The 17,500-nt window shown below is 50.2% G+C and overlaps 1 protein-coding gene across 2 annotated transcripts in view; it reads left to right on the top strand.

Moving 5' to 3' along the window:
- CCDC12 (coiled-coil domain containing 12) overlaps positions 1–17,500 on the top strand; it is a 60,997-nt gene that overhangs the window by 33,080 nt on the left and 10,417 nt on the right. For both annotated transcript variants that reach the window (XM_037849567.1, XM_037849576.1), the window contains exon 2: positions 8,333–8,400. In XM_037849567.1, the coding sequence (XP_037705495.1) occupies positions 8,333–8,400 (68 nt within the window). The remainder of the gene's footprint in view (positions 1–8,332; positions 8,401–17,500) is intronic.

The raw sequence follows: 17,500 nt of genomic DNA, 5'->3' as shown, positions 1-17,500 counted from the left end.
TCCGGTTCCGACCCAGAGCCCAGACTCTGCCACTGTGGTGTACCTTTGTAGTTGACGGCAGGTTTGTGGGTACAGAGACAAGGGAGACAAGCGTGTGCCCTCAAGGAACTCACAGTCTGGCAGGCAGGCCAGGTAATCCTTGAGTGCCGGGGGCACTGAGTGGAGAGCACTGCAGCCCAGTGGGATTGCTGCCTGCTCTCTGGGTGGTTCTAGGCCCGGGGGAGGTCAGCCTGGGGCTTATCGCTGCATCTTCAGGATGAGTCAGCAGAACTGGTGATTGCTTTACCCCGAGTGCCCTTGGAGCACAGATCCCACCACAGCCACACCCAACAGGAAGTCCCTCTGCCCCATCTTGGGGCCTTTCCGGCTCTGAAGCCAGAAACAACAGGATGAAATTGTGAAACTTGCCCCATTTGCCCTTAGCATTGTCAGCCTCTTCTTGCCTTCCCTCAGGTACTATGTACCCATCTCTCTTTGATTTTTTTTCCAACTCTGGACCCAAATCAGAACTGGAAAGTCTCAAACTGGGGCCAGCTTCACCTCTTCTTCGGGGACTAGGGTTTGGGGGCCTTGATTATTGAATGGCTGTTTCCCATGGGCAGTATACCAGGCGTACTCAGAGTTAAGGAGGCACGCTCACCTGGGCGTTGGAAAGTGGCTCCGCACCCATGAGTTCCTGTTGGCTGCTTCAGTATCCATCTAAGGGTGGGAGGAACCTAGATCAGAAGTCAAAGTGTCTCTCTTATTTGCCTTTTTTGCCTCTTTTCTCATAGGAGGGAGAGCTCCTGGCAGCAACTCCTTAGAAGCTTGAGTCCTTGGGAATTCTTAGGATGGGAGGAGGGGTTTGTTCGTATGGCTCCTTAACTCAAGTGCCCCTGCTTCAGCACAACTACCCATGCAACAGTTCCCAGTTCTCATTTTAACCTCAACCATCCTCCCAAGCACGCACCCACAAACAGCAGCAGGCTGGGACAAGTACAGGCTGGGAGTGGAGCATCTCCCCCGGCTTTTTGGTCTCCCTCCCCACCAACCATGACTCATCTTCTAGACTAGCAGAGAGCCCTATCAGAGTGCTGGTTCTCACTCCAGGCTCACGCTTCCCACAGCACTGGAGGAAGGTCAGGTAGCCCTCTCTCCTCCTAGTCTCCATCCATCATGGCCGTGCCAGCCATGTGCATCTGCTGTACAGGTCTTGACAGTGCCCTTGCTCTGCTCTCATGTCTTTGCCAAGCAGTTACTGCCCCCTGGCATATTCTGCCTTCTCTAGCCGCCTGGTAACCTCCACTGGACATTTAGAATTGAATTAAAGGATTACCTCCTTCCCTGACAGTGCCTATCATTTGCCAATCCTCCAAGTATACAAAATATTTAATAAAGCTTTCTTCACCACTCATGGCACAGAGTTATGTTTCCCAAGTCAGCCTCATGGAGTAGACTTGAGCTCCTTAGGGACAGAGTTCTTGTCCCTCTTGTGCCCAGTGTAGACTTGGCACACAGAGAGGGACCCAGGGATGGAAGGTGTTAGGGAAGGGGTACCCTCCCCTTAACTTGGGTGAGAAGGGGCAGCAGGAGGAAATGCAGTAGCCTCCCTTCTCCCACTCTGTCTTCTGCATTTCTGATTGTTGGTCGAGCTTGCAGTCGTGGACTGGAAATGTGGACTCATGCCCACCTGCCCCTCAGGTGCCATTCAGAGCCAGGCCATACTCAGCTAGCAAGGGCTCCTTCCAGAAGGTAAGGTCTGGTGGAGGAGACTGAGGCACAAACCCATCATTAAAAACACCAAGTCTGTGGAGAGGAGGTGGGGGCATGTCCCAAGTGTTGCTGGGACCAGAGGAGTAGGGGTGTTTCCTTGGTCTATGATCTGGCATAGGCTTCTCCAGGAGGTGGCATTCGAGCTGGATCTTGAAGGTGTATTAGTTATCTATTGCTGTGGAACACATCATCCCAGGACTTAGTGGCTGAAAACCACAAACATTTATCATCAACCAACTGGACCTAATTAAAATTTATAGAACACTGCCCAACTACAACAGATTACACATTCTTTTCAAGTGCAATGGAACAGTCACCAAATATAGACCCTATACTAAGTAAGTCTCAACAAATTTAAAAGGTTTAAAATCATAGTTTACATTTTCTGACCACAACAAAGTTAAAATAGAAACCAATAGTAAAAAGATATCTAGAAAATCCCCAAATATTTGGAAACTTGAATGTTAAAAAACACTTCACGTCACAACGGAAGTTAGAATATATTTTAAACTGAGTGAAAGCAAAAACATGGCATATCAAAATTTATAGGATGCAGCTAAAGTAGTGCTTAGAAGGAAATATATATCTTTAAATGCTTATATAAGAAAAGAATAAAGGTCTGAAATCAATGATCTAAGCTTCTACTTTAAGAAGCTAGAAAAAGAAGAGTATATTAAGTTCAAAGTAAGTAGAAAGAAAAAATTTTTAAATAAGAGCATGTGGTCACCAGCTTCCAAGCTGGCCTCAAATGATCTCCTTTCACTAGTATTCACATCTTTGTGTAGTCCCCTTCCACACTAATAGGCCTGATCTTTGTAACCAGTAGAATACTGTGGAATGATGATGTGTAACTTCCAAGGTGAGAAAAGGCATTGCAACTTCTGCCTTGCTTTCTCTTGGATCATTTGCTCTTGGGTTGTGAGGACACTTTTGCAACCCTATGGAAAGGTCCATGTGGCAAAGAACTGAGGACTCCTACCAACACCCAGCATCAGTGGTGAGTGAACCCTGGTGGAAGCGGAACCTCCAGCCCAGCCAAGCCTTCCCTGCGGCCCTGGCCAGCATCTTCCTGCAGTCTCACGAGAGACCTTAAGCCAGAACCATCAGCTAAGCTGCTCCCAGATTCCTGACCCACAGAAACTGTGTGGTGATAAATGCTTATTGTTGTTTTCAGCCACTCTTTTTTTTATTATATTGATAATCTAACATAAAATTTGCCATTTAACCATTTTTAAGTGTACAATCCAATGACATTAATTACATTCACAATATTGTGCTACCATCACCACTATCCATTACCAAAACCTTTTCATCACTCAAAACAGAAACTGTACACATTAAGCAATAATTTCCCATTCCCCCCAGCCCTTGGTAACCTGTAATCTACCTTCTGTCTCTATGAATTTGCCTATTCTAGATATTTCAAATAAGTGGAATCATATAACATGTTGCCTTTTGTGTCAGCTTATTTCATTTAGCGTAATGTTTTCAAGGTTCATCTGTGTTGTAGCATGTATCAGAACTTCATTCCTTTTTATGATTGAGTAATATTCCATTGTAGGTATATACCACAGTTGGTTTATCCATCCATTTGCTGATGGACATTTGGGTTGCTTCCACCTTTTAGCTGTTGTGAATAATGCTTCTGTGAACATTGGTGTACAAATATATGCTTGAGTCCTTATTTTCACTTCTTTTGGGTATGGTTAGAAATGGAATTGCCAGGTCAAATGGTAATTCTGTATTTAACTTTTTCAGGACCCACCATATTGCTTTCCACAGTGGCTGCACCATTTTATGTTCCCACAAATAATGCACTAGAGTTCCAATTTCTCCACGTCCTCTCCAACACTTTCTATTTTCCTTTAAAAAAAAAATAGCCATTCTCATGGTATCTCATTGTGGTTATTAATTTTTATTTCCCTAATGGCTAATGATGTTAAGTATCTTTTAATGTCCTTATTGGCCATTTGTATATCACCTTTGGAGAAATGTCTACTTACATCCTTTGCCTGTTTTTTATTTATTTTTTTTATTTGCCTGCTTTTTAATTGGGTTGTTTGTCTTTTTGTTGTTGAGTTGTAGGAGTTCTTTATGTATTCTGGATTTCAAACCATTTTCTGATATATGGTTTGAAACTTAATTTCTCCTGAGAATTTTCTTGATTTCCTTTTTGGATTGTTCATTGTTGGTATGTGTAAGATCACTGATTTTTGTGTATTGATCTTGTATTCCGCCACTTTGCTGAATTCATTTATTAGCTCTAGAGCTTTCTTGTAGATTCTTCAGGATTTTCTATGTACGGGATCATGTCATCTGCCAATAGGGGTAGTGTTACTTCTTTTCCAGTTTAGATGCCTTTTACACAACCCTACTTTTATTTATAAAAAATTTTGCCCCTGGCAAAAGTATTTCAAACATTAGGAAACAGGTGGACAGGCTTTATTTTGCATGGGGGTATTTTCAAGACCCCTTGTAGTCCTGCCTGAGAAGCTCCTTCCTTCTGCAGGCTCAGGGGGAGGTGAGGGCAAGGGCAAGGCTTAGGTATGGAGACCTCAGCTGGGGTCCAGGAGAAGGCAAGAAAGCTGTGGGGACAGCCTCCCTTCAGGCCCTGGCTCTCCTGCCCTACACCCATCAGTGTTTCTAAGAGTTTGACCTTCTCGAATGGTACAGAGACTAGGAGTTAAATTGGCAAAGAGTTGATGAAAGTTGTGTGGTCCAGGCTCTGGGCTAGGCCTTGATGAGCTCCAGGAGATGCCCCACACTGAGAGGGACTTGGGGAAGGTATGATGAGGTCTGGTTATGTATAGATAAGAAGGTGTGTCCTAGGCTTAAGGTCAGACCCCGATGTGTTCTGGGCCCAGAGGAACAAGAAGGCCCTTTGTCTGGGCATCTCCGAAGGCTCTCTCATGGAGGCGTCCTTTGAGCTGGGCTTTCATGATTGCTCAGAGGTGGGGTTTTCTTTGGGATTCAGGTGGACATTTCAGGATTTGAGACAAAGTGTCCAGTGTCAGGGTGTTCTGGGCAAGGGCAACGGTGAATAGGATGTAGGGTGGGTGATGGGGACTTGGGAGGCTGCACCTCCGTGGGCCAGGTAGGTGGGGTTGAGGCAGTGGCTTTTGTCCTGGGGGTGTGGAAAGCCAGTGAGAGCTTTGAGCAGAGATTGTGGTGCAATCTGACTAGTGCCTTCAAAGAGGATACCAGCGATGTGGATGGATAAGATGGAGGGAGACTTGGGGGAGACGGATTAGGGGCGGGGAAGTGCCCAGTTAGAGGGAGCTGTGTTCTCCAGAGCAGAGAAGCTGGCTAATGGGTGCCTAGTAATGATGGGGTCCTTAGGAGGTGGCAGAGGAGAAGAGAAGGGAAGTGATGGAGAGTAGGAACTGGAAAGGAGGGATAAAGGTGGAGAAATTTGGGAAAGGTGTGTTTGGGGCCGGTTAGCCAGTGGGTCTTATTTTAGAGTCTCAGGATGGTGCAGTGTCTCTAACCTTGGGAACTGAGCCTCTGCTGGTGTCTCCACCTGGGCTAGAACTGGACTCCGGTTGGTTGTGGCTGGGTCCGGACACAGGTGGCCAGATCTGAACCCAGTACGGAGCACAGGAGAGGCAGCTTTGATCAGCATTTTTAGAAACTCAGTGACACTCTTGATATGCTATCTCTTGTCACCTTGGTGCAGCTGCACAGCAGGGACAAGGAAGCCTTTGAGCCAGGCTAGCAGCCACCACTGGCAAGTTGCATGACTTTTGGGAGATCCCCCTTTTCACTATTACCTTTTCCTAGGTTTCCCCCTAGGTTGAATTGAGGACCCAGAATGTGGCAATCCTGCAAGCCTTCCAGTTCTGAGGCTGTGTGTGTTTCTCAGGCTGGGGTGGGCTGGTAGGCTGGTCTGCACCTCCTTCCTCCATCCCAGACAGTGAGTGAGTGCCCAGGTTGCTTCCCGGCTGGTGACCTAGACCAGCATCATCTAGAAGCAACTTTCCTTTTCATGTATGCTCACCATCTTGACTGTGACTCACTTTGGCCGGAAGAGCTGGGCACCCCTCAGATCCCCACTTACGTGGCCTATTCATTTGTTCACCTGCTCCTGCCTCAGACGTGCATCCCAAGCTGGGGTCATTCTTAACTTCCTGCCATCTGCAGAGCTGTTGCTGCGCCCCACCCACCAGACTGCTGGGCATTTAAAATGTTGAGAGTTGAGTGTTTTCTTATTTATTAATGAATAACTCAGCCTTTGCTGAGGCACTTAAATGTCTCTGGGTGTGGCGGTGACCAAGTTTAACCTCACTCAAGGGTTGGGAGGAGATATGGTATTTGCAAAAGACTCACTCCCAAAGGCTCATTCCTGTTCCCAATAGCAGTTCCCCTCCTCTTCTATCAGGTGGTCAGGTTATCAGTGCCCCTATGGAAAGAAGCCTTCCTATAAGGTTGGGAGCCTTACTTCACCAGGTTCTTCTGGGAAAGCTGAGCCCTTTCTGCTTATCCACCTCTTCCTTACCGAGGGAGATGATGTCATCCCCTTCACTTGAGGCAGACACCTCTGGCCAGCAGTGAGTCCACTGGCTGACATTTGGGAAGGAACCTTTTGTTTGACTGTCCAGGTTTCTGCTTGCTTCACTGACTAGCATTTAGTCAGGGAGGGCTGCGTCCATCAACCGGGTCCCTCTTTGCTTGAGACCTGGCCTCCCATTGCTTAGTTTTCAGTATCTTTGGAAGGTCCCATCCAGGCCCCAGCAGGCCTGGGAGCTATTTGGAGAACTTGTTTCTCAGTCAAGAGTTTGTTCTCTTCTCTCCCTTCCTTTGGCCATTACCCAGTCTTGGCCTCTCTGCTCCGGGGCCTGCCCTGCCCAGCAGAAGCCAGCAGACTCTTAGCAAAGGCTTCTGGTCCATCCTCCAGCAGCTCCCCATGTCTCTCCTCTGGATCACCGGCTAGGGCCCTCTGTGAATGGCCCCCACCTGCCTCACCCTGTTTTCACTTTCACCCAACTGCTTACTCCAGCCCCCTGCATGTTCTTCAGACCACACCCCAGCCTTTATTTAAGCTGTGCTCCCTGCTGGGGATGCCCTTCCTACTTCTGTCTGCCCATCCCTCAGTGGGAAGTCCAACCCCAAACCCCAAGAACCATCTTGACCTCTCTCTTGTAGCTCCTGTCACTTAGCCAGTTATTTTGTTCCTGCTGCCTCACCCCCATGAGACAGCTGCCTTGGGCAGCGGGAGTGAGGAGAGTATCTTGATCTGTTCACATCACAAAAGGCTTTCTCTTGGCCAGGCCTTCCACGTGGTTTTAGTGGTGGTCTCCTCCCCCATAGGTTGTGTGGTCCAGGAGTGGTAGGGTCTGGTCATTCTCTAGGTCTCCATTCACCATGAACACTGGCAGGAAGTGACAAAACAAATGTCGCTCCCAGGGAGACAGCTGTCAGAGACATAAACTTCTAGAAGAGCTAGCGCAGGTGGTTATAAGCAGCTGTTTTACATAAGTTGATGTCACCTCCAGATCATTCTTACAGCCTTCACTACAGGTTCCCTTTGCAAGGCGCTTCCAAACATTTCCTCAGAACACACACCAGCAGGAGGATTTGAAGGTCACTGTCAGTAATGAGGTGCACGTGGAGCACCACCTATAGGGTCAACCCTGGCATACAGAGGCCCACAGCAGGTCTCTTTTGGAGTCTTTTAGTCCAATTCTTGGTGCACTGAGGGCAGGCATTTGAGCACACACACACATAATGCTGGCGTCATTGTGTCCACAGGAAGGTCTGATCCAACAGTGGTAATAACATTGTGAGAGAGAAAGCCCAGAAATGCATTTCTGCTATAGGTGGAAGCAGCATGGTCCTTTCCTTCTGTCCCAGCCCTTGGTGGAACTGGAGAACTAAGCATCCTATATTGAGGTTGAGATGAACCTGACATCTGTAGACTTAAAAGAGGGTGTGGTGGGGGCGGGGGGTAGTGGTAGTAGAGGTGCAGGGAGAAAACAACCAGATTCAGAAGAAATTTTTCCCATACAAACTTCAAACTAACTCTCCTCCCTCTGCCCCTGTGCACTACCTTGCAGACTGGGCAGCAAGTCTTGTAAGAAGCTTGGTCCTGGTTTGAGTTATGTTACCCTTAAAGGGATAACATGGTGTTTCCTGAAGAGATCCCTGGCCGGGGTGGGTCAGGAGGCCTGAGCTCCCTTTCTGCTCTGGTTCCTGCTACCTCCTTCCCGGTCTCTCCCAGTTCAGTGGGCAGCTCCATCCAGACCTGTGAAGGCGGCTGGTAGCCTGCTGGTGTGGGCCCTCCGTGGCACAGACCAGCCTTGTTTCTCACCACCGAAAACCATCCAGCTGCTTTTCCTGGTGTTCCTGGAGGGCCACTATGTGCCTGGGGCTGGGCTGGGCTGGGTCATGGGGTTTTTCACCTCTGCCAGGGCAGGGAGGGATGGGGCTGCAGCAGGCACAGGCCCCACTTGGAGACCAGAACACCAAGGTGGTCCTTGCCAGCGTTTCTGGCTCCTGAGGTGACTTCTTCATTAGCTCCTGACAATGTGGGCTGGAAGTATGAGTGTTCATCTGAGTAGGTGATTTTCCCCTTCCTTTGCAGGACAAGGAAGATGGGGAGCCGAAGAACAAGCAGCTCCGAGAAGAAGAGGAGGAAGGCGAGAGGCACAGGTAATGCCTGGTACACGGATGAGTGTGCAGCATTCTGCCTTGCTCTCTCCTCCCACACCTGTTCTGTTTCTGCGTCCTCCCAGCTCTGCATCCACAATCGCTACCCATCCCTTCCCCTCCACCCCAAGGCCGCCTCGTCCAGACCTGAAAATCTCAACCTCTCACTAGTCGGGGCCTTCCTGGTGCCCTTACCCCATTTGCCATCCTGCTCTTAACTCAGATCCCAGCATTTTCTTTCTAACCCTCATGTTAGGACCTGTCACTCTTCTCCTTGAACGTCTTTTGTGGGGTGGTTCTACGTTGCCTGCAAAATCAAGTCCAAATTCTTTACCTGGTGTGTGAGGCCCTGCTGGGCAATCAGCTTTGTCCACGCTCCTCTGGTTTCCCTTTATCCACCCTGGGCCACTCAGTATTTCCTGAACAGTGCTTCATCTGTTCATCCGTTCCTGCTGTCCTCTCAGCCTGGAATTCCTTTTCATCCCTTCTCCACCCCTGACATCTTGGTCTTCATGTAAAGCTCAGCTGAAAGGCCTCCTCTTCTTTCTCTTTGTCTTTCTCCCGCAATGCCATCCACATCACTCCCCACAGTAGTTCATTTAGAGAATTTATTTTATTCTGCAGATTCTGCCATCTGGTTGAGTCAGCTTAAGTTTCCTAAACACAGCATGTGAGGGGCTGGGTGCCCTTCCCTCATGGTTGCATGCAGGTCGTCTTCCCCTGGCCTTGAGGCCTGGGACCTCCACAGAGCTTTGGGTGCTGCTTTGCATAGCAAATGCCCGGGAAACATTTGCAGGAACCAGTGTGTGAGACAGAGAGAGACTGCGCTGTTGATCATTTTGAGCTGGGAAGAGTGTTGACTGACTAGCCGTTCCGGAAGCGTCTGGGGGTCCCTTGCCCTTCCTCCCACACCTGACTCCAGACCATAAGGGTGGTTGCAGATCTCTGCCTGGGATCAGACTTTGTATCTTTACAAACAGGAGGCCTTGACTTCCTCTGCCCTGAGCAGTTTCCTTCAGGCTCAGTGCCTGTGCAGGCAACTGCTTGCTCGGGGGAGTAGATCCTGATGCTCTGAGAAAGTCTTACCGTGGTGGGCAGGAGGGGAGATGGTGCTCCACAGAGGAAGCTGGGCTGGCATGCTGGGGCAGACTTTCCTAGGGCCACAGCCTTGTTTTCCTGCACCAGGATGAGCAGAACCCTCCCCATATGCAGGTCCTTTATCTCTGCCTTTTTAATCATGGGTCAATCTTTAACAAGTCCACGCCTGTGTGGAACTTTGGTTTACACAGTGCTTTCCCACCATGCTCCCAGCCGCCCTGTGGGGTCCTCACTGCCTCTCCTAGGTTCCGAGATGGTAACAGCCCTTACTGAGAGGTTTGTGCTGCACAGTGGCAGAGCTGGGGCCCTCCCTGGGTCTCTCAGCACTGGGCCTTATGCTCTTTTGCTGTACACAAGCTGCCAGGACCTCAGGGGCCCTTGCTGGTGATGGAGAGACAGGGCCAGGCAGGTGCTCCTTTGCCCAGTGACACTAGACTTGTATGATTTGGGAGTGGGTGCCTGCATATTTCCTTCCATTCTGTGGTAACTGCTTAGAGATCCTTAAGTTTTCTTTTGCTTTGTTTTTATGTTGCCAATCGCTGGCTTGAGCCTTGGGTTCCAGTTTCTGGGCTGTCTTCGTTTGCTGAGTGGTACCTTCTCTGACCCTCCTTCTCCATGAGGAGAAAGAGGAGGGTCATTGGTTAGCAGGCGGGTGGGCCGTATAATAGGAAACTTGAATGTAGAACCATGTGATTCAATTTCAAACATGGTATTGAGTGGAGGAAAATGCAGGCTTCAGAACTGAAGATATAAGGCAGGAAAATTTTTATCAAATTTAGAAATACTCAGAACGATATTGTATGTGTGTGACTCCTTCAAGAAGTACTGACTTCATTGGTTGCCTGCTCTGCACAGGGCACCATTCTAGCCCCTGGGAGGCAACAGTGAACAAAATGCAATCCCTGCCCTCATGGAGTTGACATTCTCAAGAGGGAGTCAGACTGTAAACACGTGAACAAGTGTATGCTAAGACGTGAGGTGCTGTGAAGAAAGTGGAAGCAGCCTATTTTTTGTGTGGGGAGTAATGTCAACCCTGGATTACCAGTGGCTGGGGAGGCGGGGAGGAACCTTATCTATGATAGGGTTTCTTTAAGGAAAAAGCAGGGTTGGGGGATGGAGGGAGGGAAAAAACCTGTCTCAAATATGGCAAAATATTCCTTTTGTTACTCTGGGGGGTGGGGTGGTGAATATACGTGTTATGTTTCTCTCTGAACTTTTCTGTGTGTCTGAGATATTTCATAATAAAAACAGCCTAAAAGCTGAAGTGAAGGGGCTTGCAGCAGTACCAAATTCCTTTCATTGAACTCTGGATAAAAGAGAGCCTGCCAGGGGAGGCCCCACACCAAGGCTTTGCCCACCCTGGTCTTAGTGGGTCATTTGTGATGGAGTATGTGCCCCGTCTCTGAGACCCCATCCTGAGCCTGCTGAGCTGGCTGAGTACAAGGCCTCGTGTCCCTTGGCTCACAGCAGCCCAGGGACCACACTTACTGGACGTTGAACTGAGTTCTGCTTCAGCTTGTCATGTTCTGACGTTCTGCTTTTCTCTAATCTGTCTTTTTTTTTTTTTTTTAAGGCATTTGTGTATGATGGAATAGGTCTAGCCTGGTAATTAGGAACTTGGCTCTGGGGCTGTCCCTCTAGAGGGTTTGGGTGGGTCCTTAATCTGAGCCTTGGTAGAGCGCCTTCTGTGCACATCTTGTGCCCAAGTGTCTGTGGCATCCCATAGGTCCAGGTCATGGTCCTAACCTTGAGGAGCCCATAGCTGGTGGAGAACCAGCCTTTCTTTCCACCCTGAGTCCTGCTGGCATCCTGCTGACCCCAGGGCCTAGGCAAGGAGCTTTGCCAGCACTTGCTCCCCAGAGTCCCTGACACCTCAGCTGCATAACTTTCTTGCACCCCTCAGACCTGGCGTCACCCAGATTGTGCCTCTCTGAAACAGCCTGCTGTTGGGCCCTCTCCCTTTCTTACTAGCGTGGAAAGAACAGTCCTCTTCTCTGGCAGCATGGTGACCTGCTCTCCTCCCTTTTCTTCTTCACCTCTTCAAATCCTGCATTGTCTCCAAAGCCCCAGAGAAAATGTGGGCTCAGAGAAAACCAGAGAGAGGAGTCAGGGGACGACCCAGGGAAGAATGGAGCTCAGCGATCGACCAGGTGTGTGGCCTAAGTTTCCGCCCTTCCCCAGCCCTCATTCCATGGGCAAGAGGGCACGACCAGTGGATCCCTGAAGGCCTCCCCATCTAACCAGTCAGGCAGGATCAAGCTCCACCCACTGCACCGCCAGCTTCACCACCTCAGCTGAAGGCAGCCCTGGTCCTCCCTACACACTCCCTCCGCTGCCTGCTGCCCGGAAAGCCTGGAGATATGACCTCTCCACCCCTGCGCTCCTCTCCTCTTGCTCCCCACTATGTTCCCATGGCACCGGCCTTTTCCTTCCCTGAACACTCAAAGGTTTTCCCAGCCACGGGGCCTTTGCCCTGGCTAGAGTGCTCATCCCCCGAGCTTTGCACGTGTGTGTCTTGTCATTCAGATCCAAGCTTAAAAGTCAGCTTCTAAGAGGCCTTACTTGGCCACTCAACAAATTGGCCCCTGTCGTTCTCATCACATCACTGTACTTTAGTTGTCTGCTGAAGCATGTAGCATTTACTGGCATTTTTCCTGTTGTGTATTTATTTGTTTCTCTGTCTCCCCTAGTGTAATGATGCCTCTGACCTGCCACCCATCAGGTGCTCGATGTCTACAAATGAGGGATTAATGAATGAAACAGAGGTCCTTTTCAGCCCTGCTTTTCTGTCACCTTTTCTTTTTCTGCTCCCTCTTCCCCTTTACTGGGTACCTGTATGTGTCCAGCAGCTTGCTCTTCCCTGCATGGTGTGGGGGCCTGATGGCTGAGTCAGGCAGGGCCTGTCCCCCCCAGGACCTCCCAGCTGGGGCTAGGGTCGTTGGGCTGGTGCTTCTCACCTGGCTGCCCCTTGGCCTCTCCTGAGGAGAATGTAAGAAGGGCCTGGGCTGGAATTGGAATTCCTTTCAGAGCTCCCCAGGGGACTCTGATGTGCTGCCAAGTATCTGGCAGGTGTGGGGGGGGGGGGCGGCGGCAAGAGTTCAGGAAGCGCCAGATCCCTCTGCAGCCCCTCCCTGGACTCCCTCCGTGGCAGAACAGGCCCTGCAGGGCTGGGGTAGGCTCTGCGAGCCTCCATGTCTTCAACTGAAAGATGAGGAGAGAAATAAAACTTGCATGCCATAGCGGCTTTCCTGGCTGGTGCTGGGGCTCTCAGTGGAAGATACTTGGAGGTCCTCCCAAGAATGCTAAAAAGACTCTGACACACCTTGAAAAGGCAGAATTAACTTCCCTGTAAATCGTGTACTAATTTTGCAAAGAGGACAAAGGTTGGGAAAAACGAGGCAGGGGGGTAGGAGTAAAAATTAACCTATGTGACCAAGAAATTACTGATCAGGAACCACTTTGTAGAGCTTTTTACAGTAAATAAGTTCAGTGGCATCATTTTGCAGATTCGATTGTCTCACTGGATTTGCTGCAGGGCCGGGGTTTGTGGCTTAGGAAATGGGGTGCTCCGGTGGCATCAGAGGCAGGAGCCCCAGGACCCTGACCCTCACCACCTGTCCTGGGGAGTCATGCACCTTCCTCTCTGCCCGTGCTCCTGCCCACAGAGGTCTTTTCCAGAATTGGTCTGCCTTTTCTAGTTCCTTTGCCTTTCCTTGTAAATTTTAGAATCAGCTTGATATCTTAAAAAACAAAAACACCACCAGGATTTTGATTGGAACTGCCTTGATTCTGTAGATCAAAACTCCTTACAATTTTTTTATTTTTATTTTTTTTAATACTCTTCAAGATAAGTCCTACAACCGAATCACCATTGGGTGAGAGTCAGCCCTTAGCAGGGCGACCAACCCAGGCTGGGCTCTGTGGAAAAGGAAAGATGTGTTCCCAGCCCCCAAAGGGCCCCTGCTTCTCCTCTGCTGTGTTCCAGCCAGCCTTCTCCTTGTGGCTAACCCTGCAGGGATGTGGATGACTCATCTCTAACACAGCTCCTTTCCCTCCACCCCCTGCTCAGTGCCCAGATAAGAAGATGTGATCTGGTGGCCCTGAAACACTGGCCCACAGAAAGGGGCACTCATGTCAGCTGCTTTTTTTTTTTGAGTCCTCGGTCAGTTCCTTCTGATCACAGGTTGGCTTGTGTGCAGTGGAGGTGGGTTTAGTGTCAGATTCGTGGCTGATGGTCATGGGCCACCATGCCTGTGGGATGGGGCTGCCAGATGGGAGGGAGAAGGGTGGTGTAGCACACCCAGGGTTATATTGTTTCCTTGTGTCTGAACAAGCAAACCCCAAACACTCGGCCCCCCATTAGCCTTGCTGTGGCTTTGGATTGGGGTCTGTACCCATCTGGAGTGATCAGTCTCCTTTCAGGCACAGTGGTTCATCCTGGGCATCTCTATGGCCAAGTACTGCAGAAGAAGCTGGGCCACTGACCTGCCCTCTCGGAGCCTGAAAAACCTGTTCCCCAAAGGCACATGTCTGTGACCCCCATGTGGATAGAGGCTCCGCCCCAGCTGAGGCCCAGTCCAGCCCTAGCCCCAGTGCACAAGCCTCTTAGTCTGGCAAAGGCCAGGCCTCCTCTCCTTTGTGGGTCTGGTCCTGGAGCTGGTGTTCATGCACCAGGGCATGTTCTCAGGTCTGTGATGTCAGCTTGTTTCGGCAGATACTGCTCCACTCTCCTGCTAACAGCCAGGGTGACTCCTACCCACACCTCATGAGTTATCGCACTCTCTCTCCAGGGCCAGGGATGTCCCCATCCTGGGGATGGGCCATGGCTCCATGACTGTGCTGAGGCAGCAGCACAGATATCCGCAGCCATCTGTTTTTCCTGATCCTGTTTCCTGATCCTGTGGGAGAATGAATCAAGAGAACTCGTTTAAGGAAGGTGGTGTCGTGGGAAGGCGATTCACCATGTGACCCGGCCGAGCACTTCCCATCTGTGTAGTCAGAGAGTTGGAGACATCTTATATGTCATGATCTTCAGTCTGTCCAGAGCCCTTCTCATTTCATCTCCACCCTTGTTCTGGGGATAGGTGTGGTCCACATTTTACAGGTGAGGAAACCACCTGTAGAAGAGACTTGTCCAAGATCTGTCAACCAAAAGGGCCTGGAACTGGTACTGGGCCCCCCTCCCCTGGTTCCTGTTTGATGTGCAGCCAGAGGGAGAACAACAGAGCTCATCCTGTCCCCTCATGTTGCAGCCATCCCTGTCCTCTGCCTGCAGGCTCCCCTAGCTACCCCCAAATGGGGAAGCACTATGGCCTCTGTCCTATGTGCACACTTGGTCAGGGCCAGAAGAATGGGTATCAGGGGTGCCAGGCAGCTGTGTGGTAAAAAGAGGAGGAGTCTCTGGCTGCCTGCAGCAGGGGTCGGGGACTGGCAGTTTGCAACCCAAGGCAGCCCTGTGGGTTGAGCACTGCACACACACCACACACACACATACACACACACACACGCACAGAGACGGTCTATAGGATAGATTGGGCCTGAAGTAGGGTAGGGGAGGTGGGGCAGTGGATTGTTCAGGGTTCTTTCCCCCCACATCTGGGCCCAGCCAGCCAGTGTGGCTGGTCCGGTTCTCATCTCATGGGCCCTCCTCCCCTCTTTTTGAAATTAAATTAATGTTCAAAGTACATAAATGAGAGATTTTTTTTTTTCATTGTAGAAAACTTAAAAAATACATGTTTAACTTGTACTTATGCATATCCTGCTGGTTTGTAACCTTTCTCACATACCATATCGTGGCTGTCTTTTATTAAATATACTGCTATAAAATTCTCAGTGACTGTTTAATATTTCTTCTCTGAGAGTACCATAATCTATTTTCTAGTCCCTTCTTTTTGGCCATATCGACTGTTTCAAGTTCTTTAATGACCTGCTAGCTATGGGGATGCAAAATGCATCCTGAAGGTATAGAGAACCCAAGTTGGGCTCCACAGAGTCTTGGGTAGGAGTGAGTCCAGTGCCTGCGACCCAAATGTGATGGTAGCTTCCAGCTGGGTGGGGGCCTCATTTCACTAATGCCCAACTCTGGTCATTGCCTTGAATAGTTGCTGGCTGTTTATAAGCCATTTCCCTGGGGGTGGGCACCTCTCAGTTGTCCTTGGAGCTGACACCGCTGGGTAAGCTTGTGTGGGCATTGCTGTAGATCTGTCTCAGTGGGGCTCCCATGTGGGGCTCACCCCCAGCCCATTAGGGCTCTTCTGGCCTCCCCATTACTAAACTTTATTTCTAAAGTTCTTTCTGCCTCTTGACCCATTGTGATTTTAGGGCTGAGGGATGTTCTCCAGGCAGCTGCGAAAGCTGGGTGATCTGAGGAAGGAGGTGTTTTGAGGCTGGTGCTATAGGCTGCACTCTGGGGTGGACCCAGCAGGACTTTTCCCCTTGAGGAGCACCAGCGGCCCAGAGCACTCACTGAACCGCCTGCAACCCTGGGCAGGCCCCCTAGTTGTGTCAGGTAGCCTCTTCTCCTCCACAGGGGCTGCTGCTCCCTGAGGAGCTGGGGCTGGGTTGGTGTGTAGGTGCGGTGGTCTACCTCAAGGCCAGATACTTGGGTTTGGATTCTGACTCTGGCTCTTCCCTTAACTAAAGGTCCTTGGGCACATCTGTGAATCCCTGGACTATTTTCTGGAAAATAGAAGAATAGCCACTGCCTTACATTGAAGGTGGTTCTGAGGGTGCCCCGGCTGAGAAGGAGGTCTTCTCCCAGTCACTATCACCTGTGCTTTAGGGAGGCAGCAGGAAGTCAGGGTCCAGAGGACACGGGAGTGCCCACCCTTTCCCTGAAACCCTCTGAGGAGGCATTTGCCAGGGGTTGCTTGAGAGGCTTTGTTCACCCCCGGGGCTGTGGCAGCCTTGTCCTGCACATGGTCAGTCCTTGTGTCATGTCCTGCAGCTGACCTGCATCCTCTGTGTGGGAGAAGTACCGTGGAAGGACAGGGTGTCCAGTTGGGTTGGTGGGGTGGGGCCAGGGCTGACTGGGTGGGAAAAGGGGAGTGAGCTTTTACTATCCTGTAGTGTTCTCTGTCCTCAAAGTGGGGCCAGAGTCACCCTGCTGGGGGACAGCTGGAGGGCAGTCTCGGCCCACAAGTGGGGAAGCCAGTGAGCCCTTTAAAAGCTTCATTTGCTATTAAGTCAACCTCAAGTGTCCTGAAGGAAAAAGTTAACCACCAAACAGAGTCCGTCTGACAATTTCCAGCATCCGTGTTCCATGCTGATCTTGTACCTTTCCCTGTGTTGACACTTGCAGCCAGGTGTTCTCACTGTACCATGCTTTGCTTTTCCTCCTCCTTACTTGGCCATCCTCTGGAAGGATGTTCTAGTTGACTTCAGGGGACTCTGCCAGAAAGGAGTCCAGAGGTGTCTACCCTATAGATATCACAGATTTTGTTGCCAGAAATATTTGTATGTAGAATGTTTTGTTTTGCTTGTCCTGGTTCTGTTACTATTTCCATGGAATGATTTCCACAGAGCAGGATTACTGGGCCAAAGGGTTTGAACATTGTAATGGGCTCTTTCTCCCCTAGGAGGGGGTTAGCCCTGGGAAGGGTCTCTAAGATCTGTGTCCTCCAGAGTACCTACATAGAACGGGAGGGCTGGCGGAAGGAGCTGGGATCACCCCACACTTCCTTTGGCCCATTGCCCAGGCATTGCCTCGGGTGTAGGAAGGACTCCTTGGAGTTGGATCCTATCTTCTCCTTGCCCTATCCAGAAGATTTTGACCCACATCAATTCCATACCCAGTTCTGAGAAATGAAGGCTACAGAGATGAGTAAAACAAGAAGCCAGGCTCCTGGCTGGCCCAAGCTACAAGACCCACTAATAACTGGTGCCAGGCTAGTGGGAACCAGAACAGGCTACGGAGGCAGGCAGAGAAGAGGAAGGACACTTTTCTCTAGCAAGGCCTTTACTGCTGCCGGTGGAGTGTCCTGGCCATCCCTGTCACTCAGTGCAT

Source organism: Choloepus didactylus, chromosome 1, assembly GCF_015220235.1.
Source record: "Choloepus didactylus isolate mChoDid1 chromosome 1, mChoDid1.pri, whole genome shotgun sequence".
In the NCBI taxonomy this organism is placed as follows: Eukaryota; Metazoa; Chordata; class Mammalia; order Pilosa; family Megalonychidae; genus Choloepus; species Choloepus didactylus.
The sequence above is the reverse complement of the archived record's forward strand: the minus strand, read 5'-3'. Positions and strand labels throughout refer to the sequence as shown.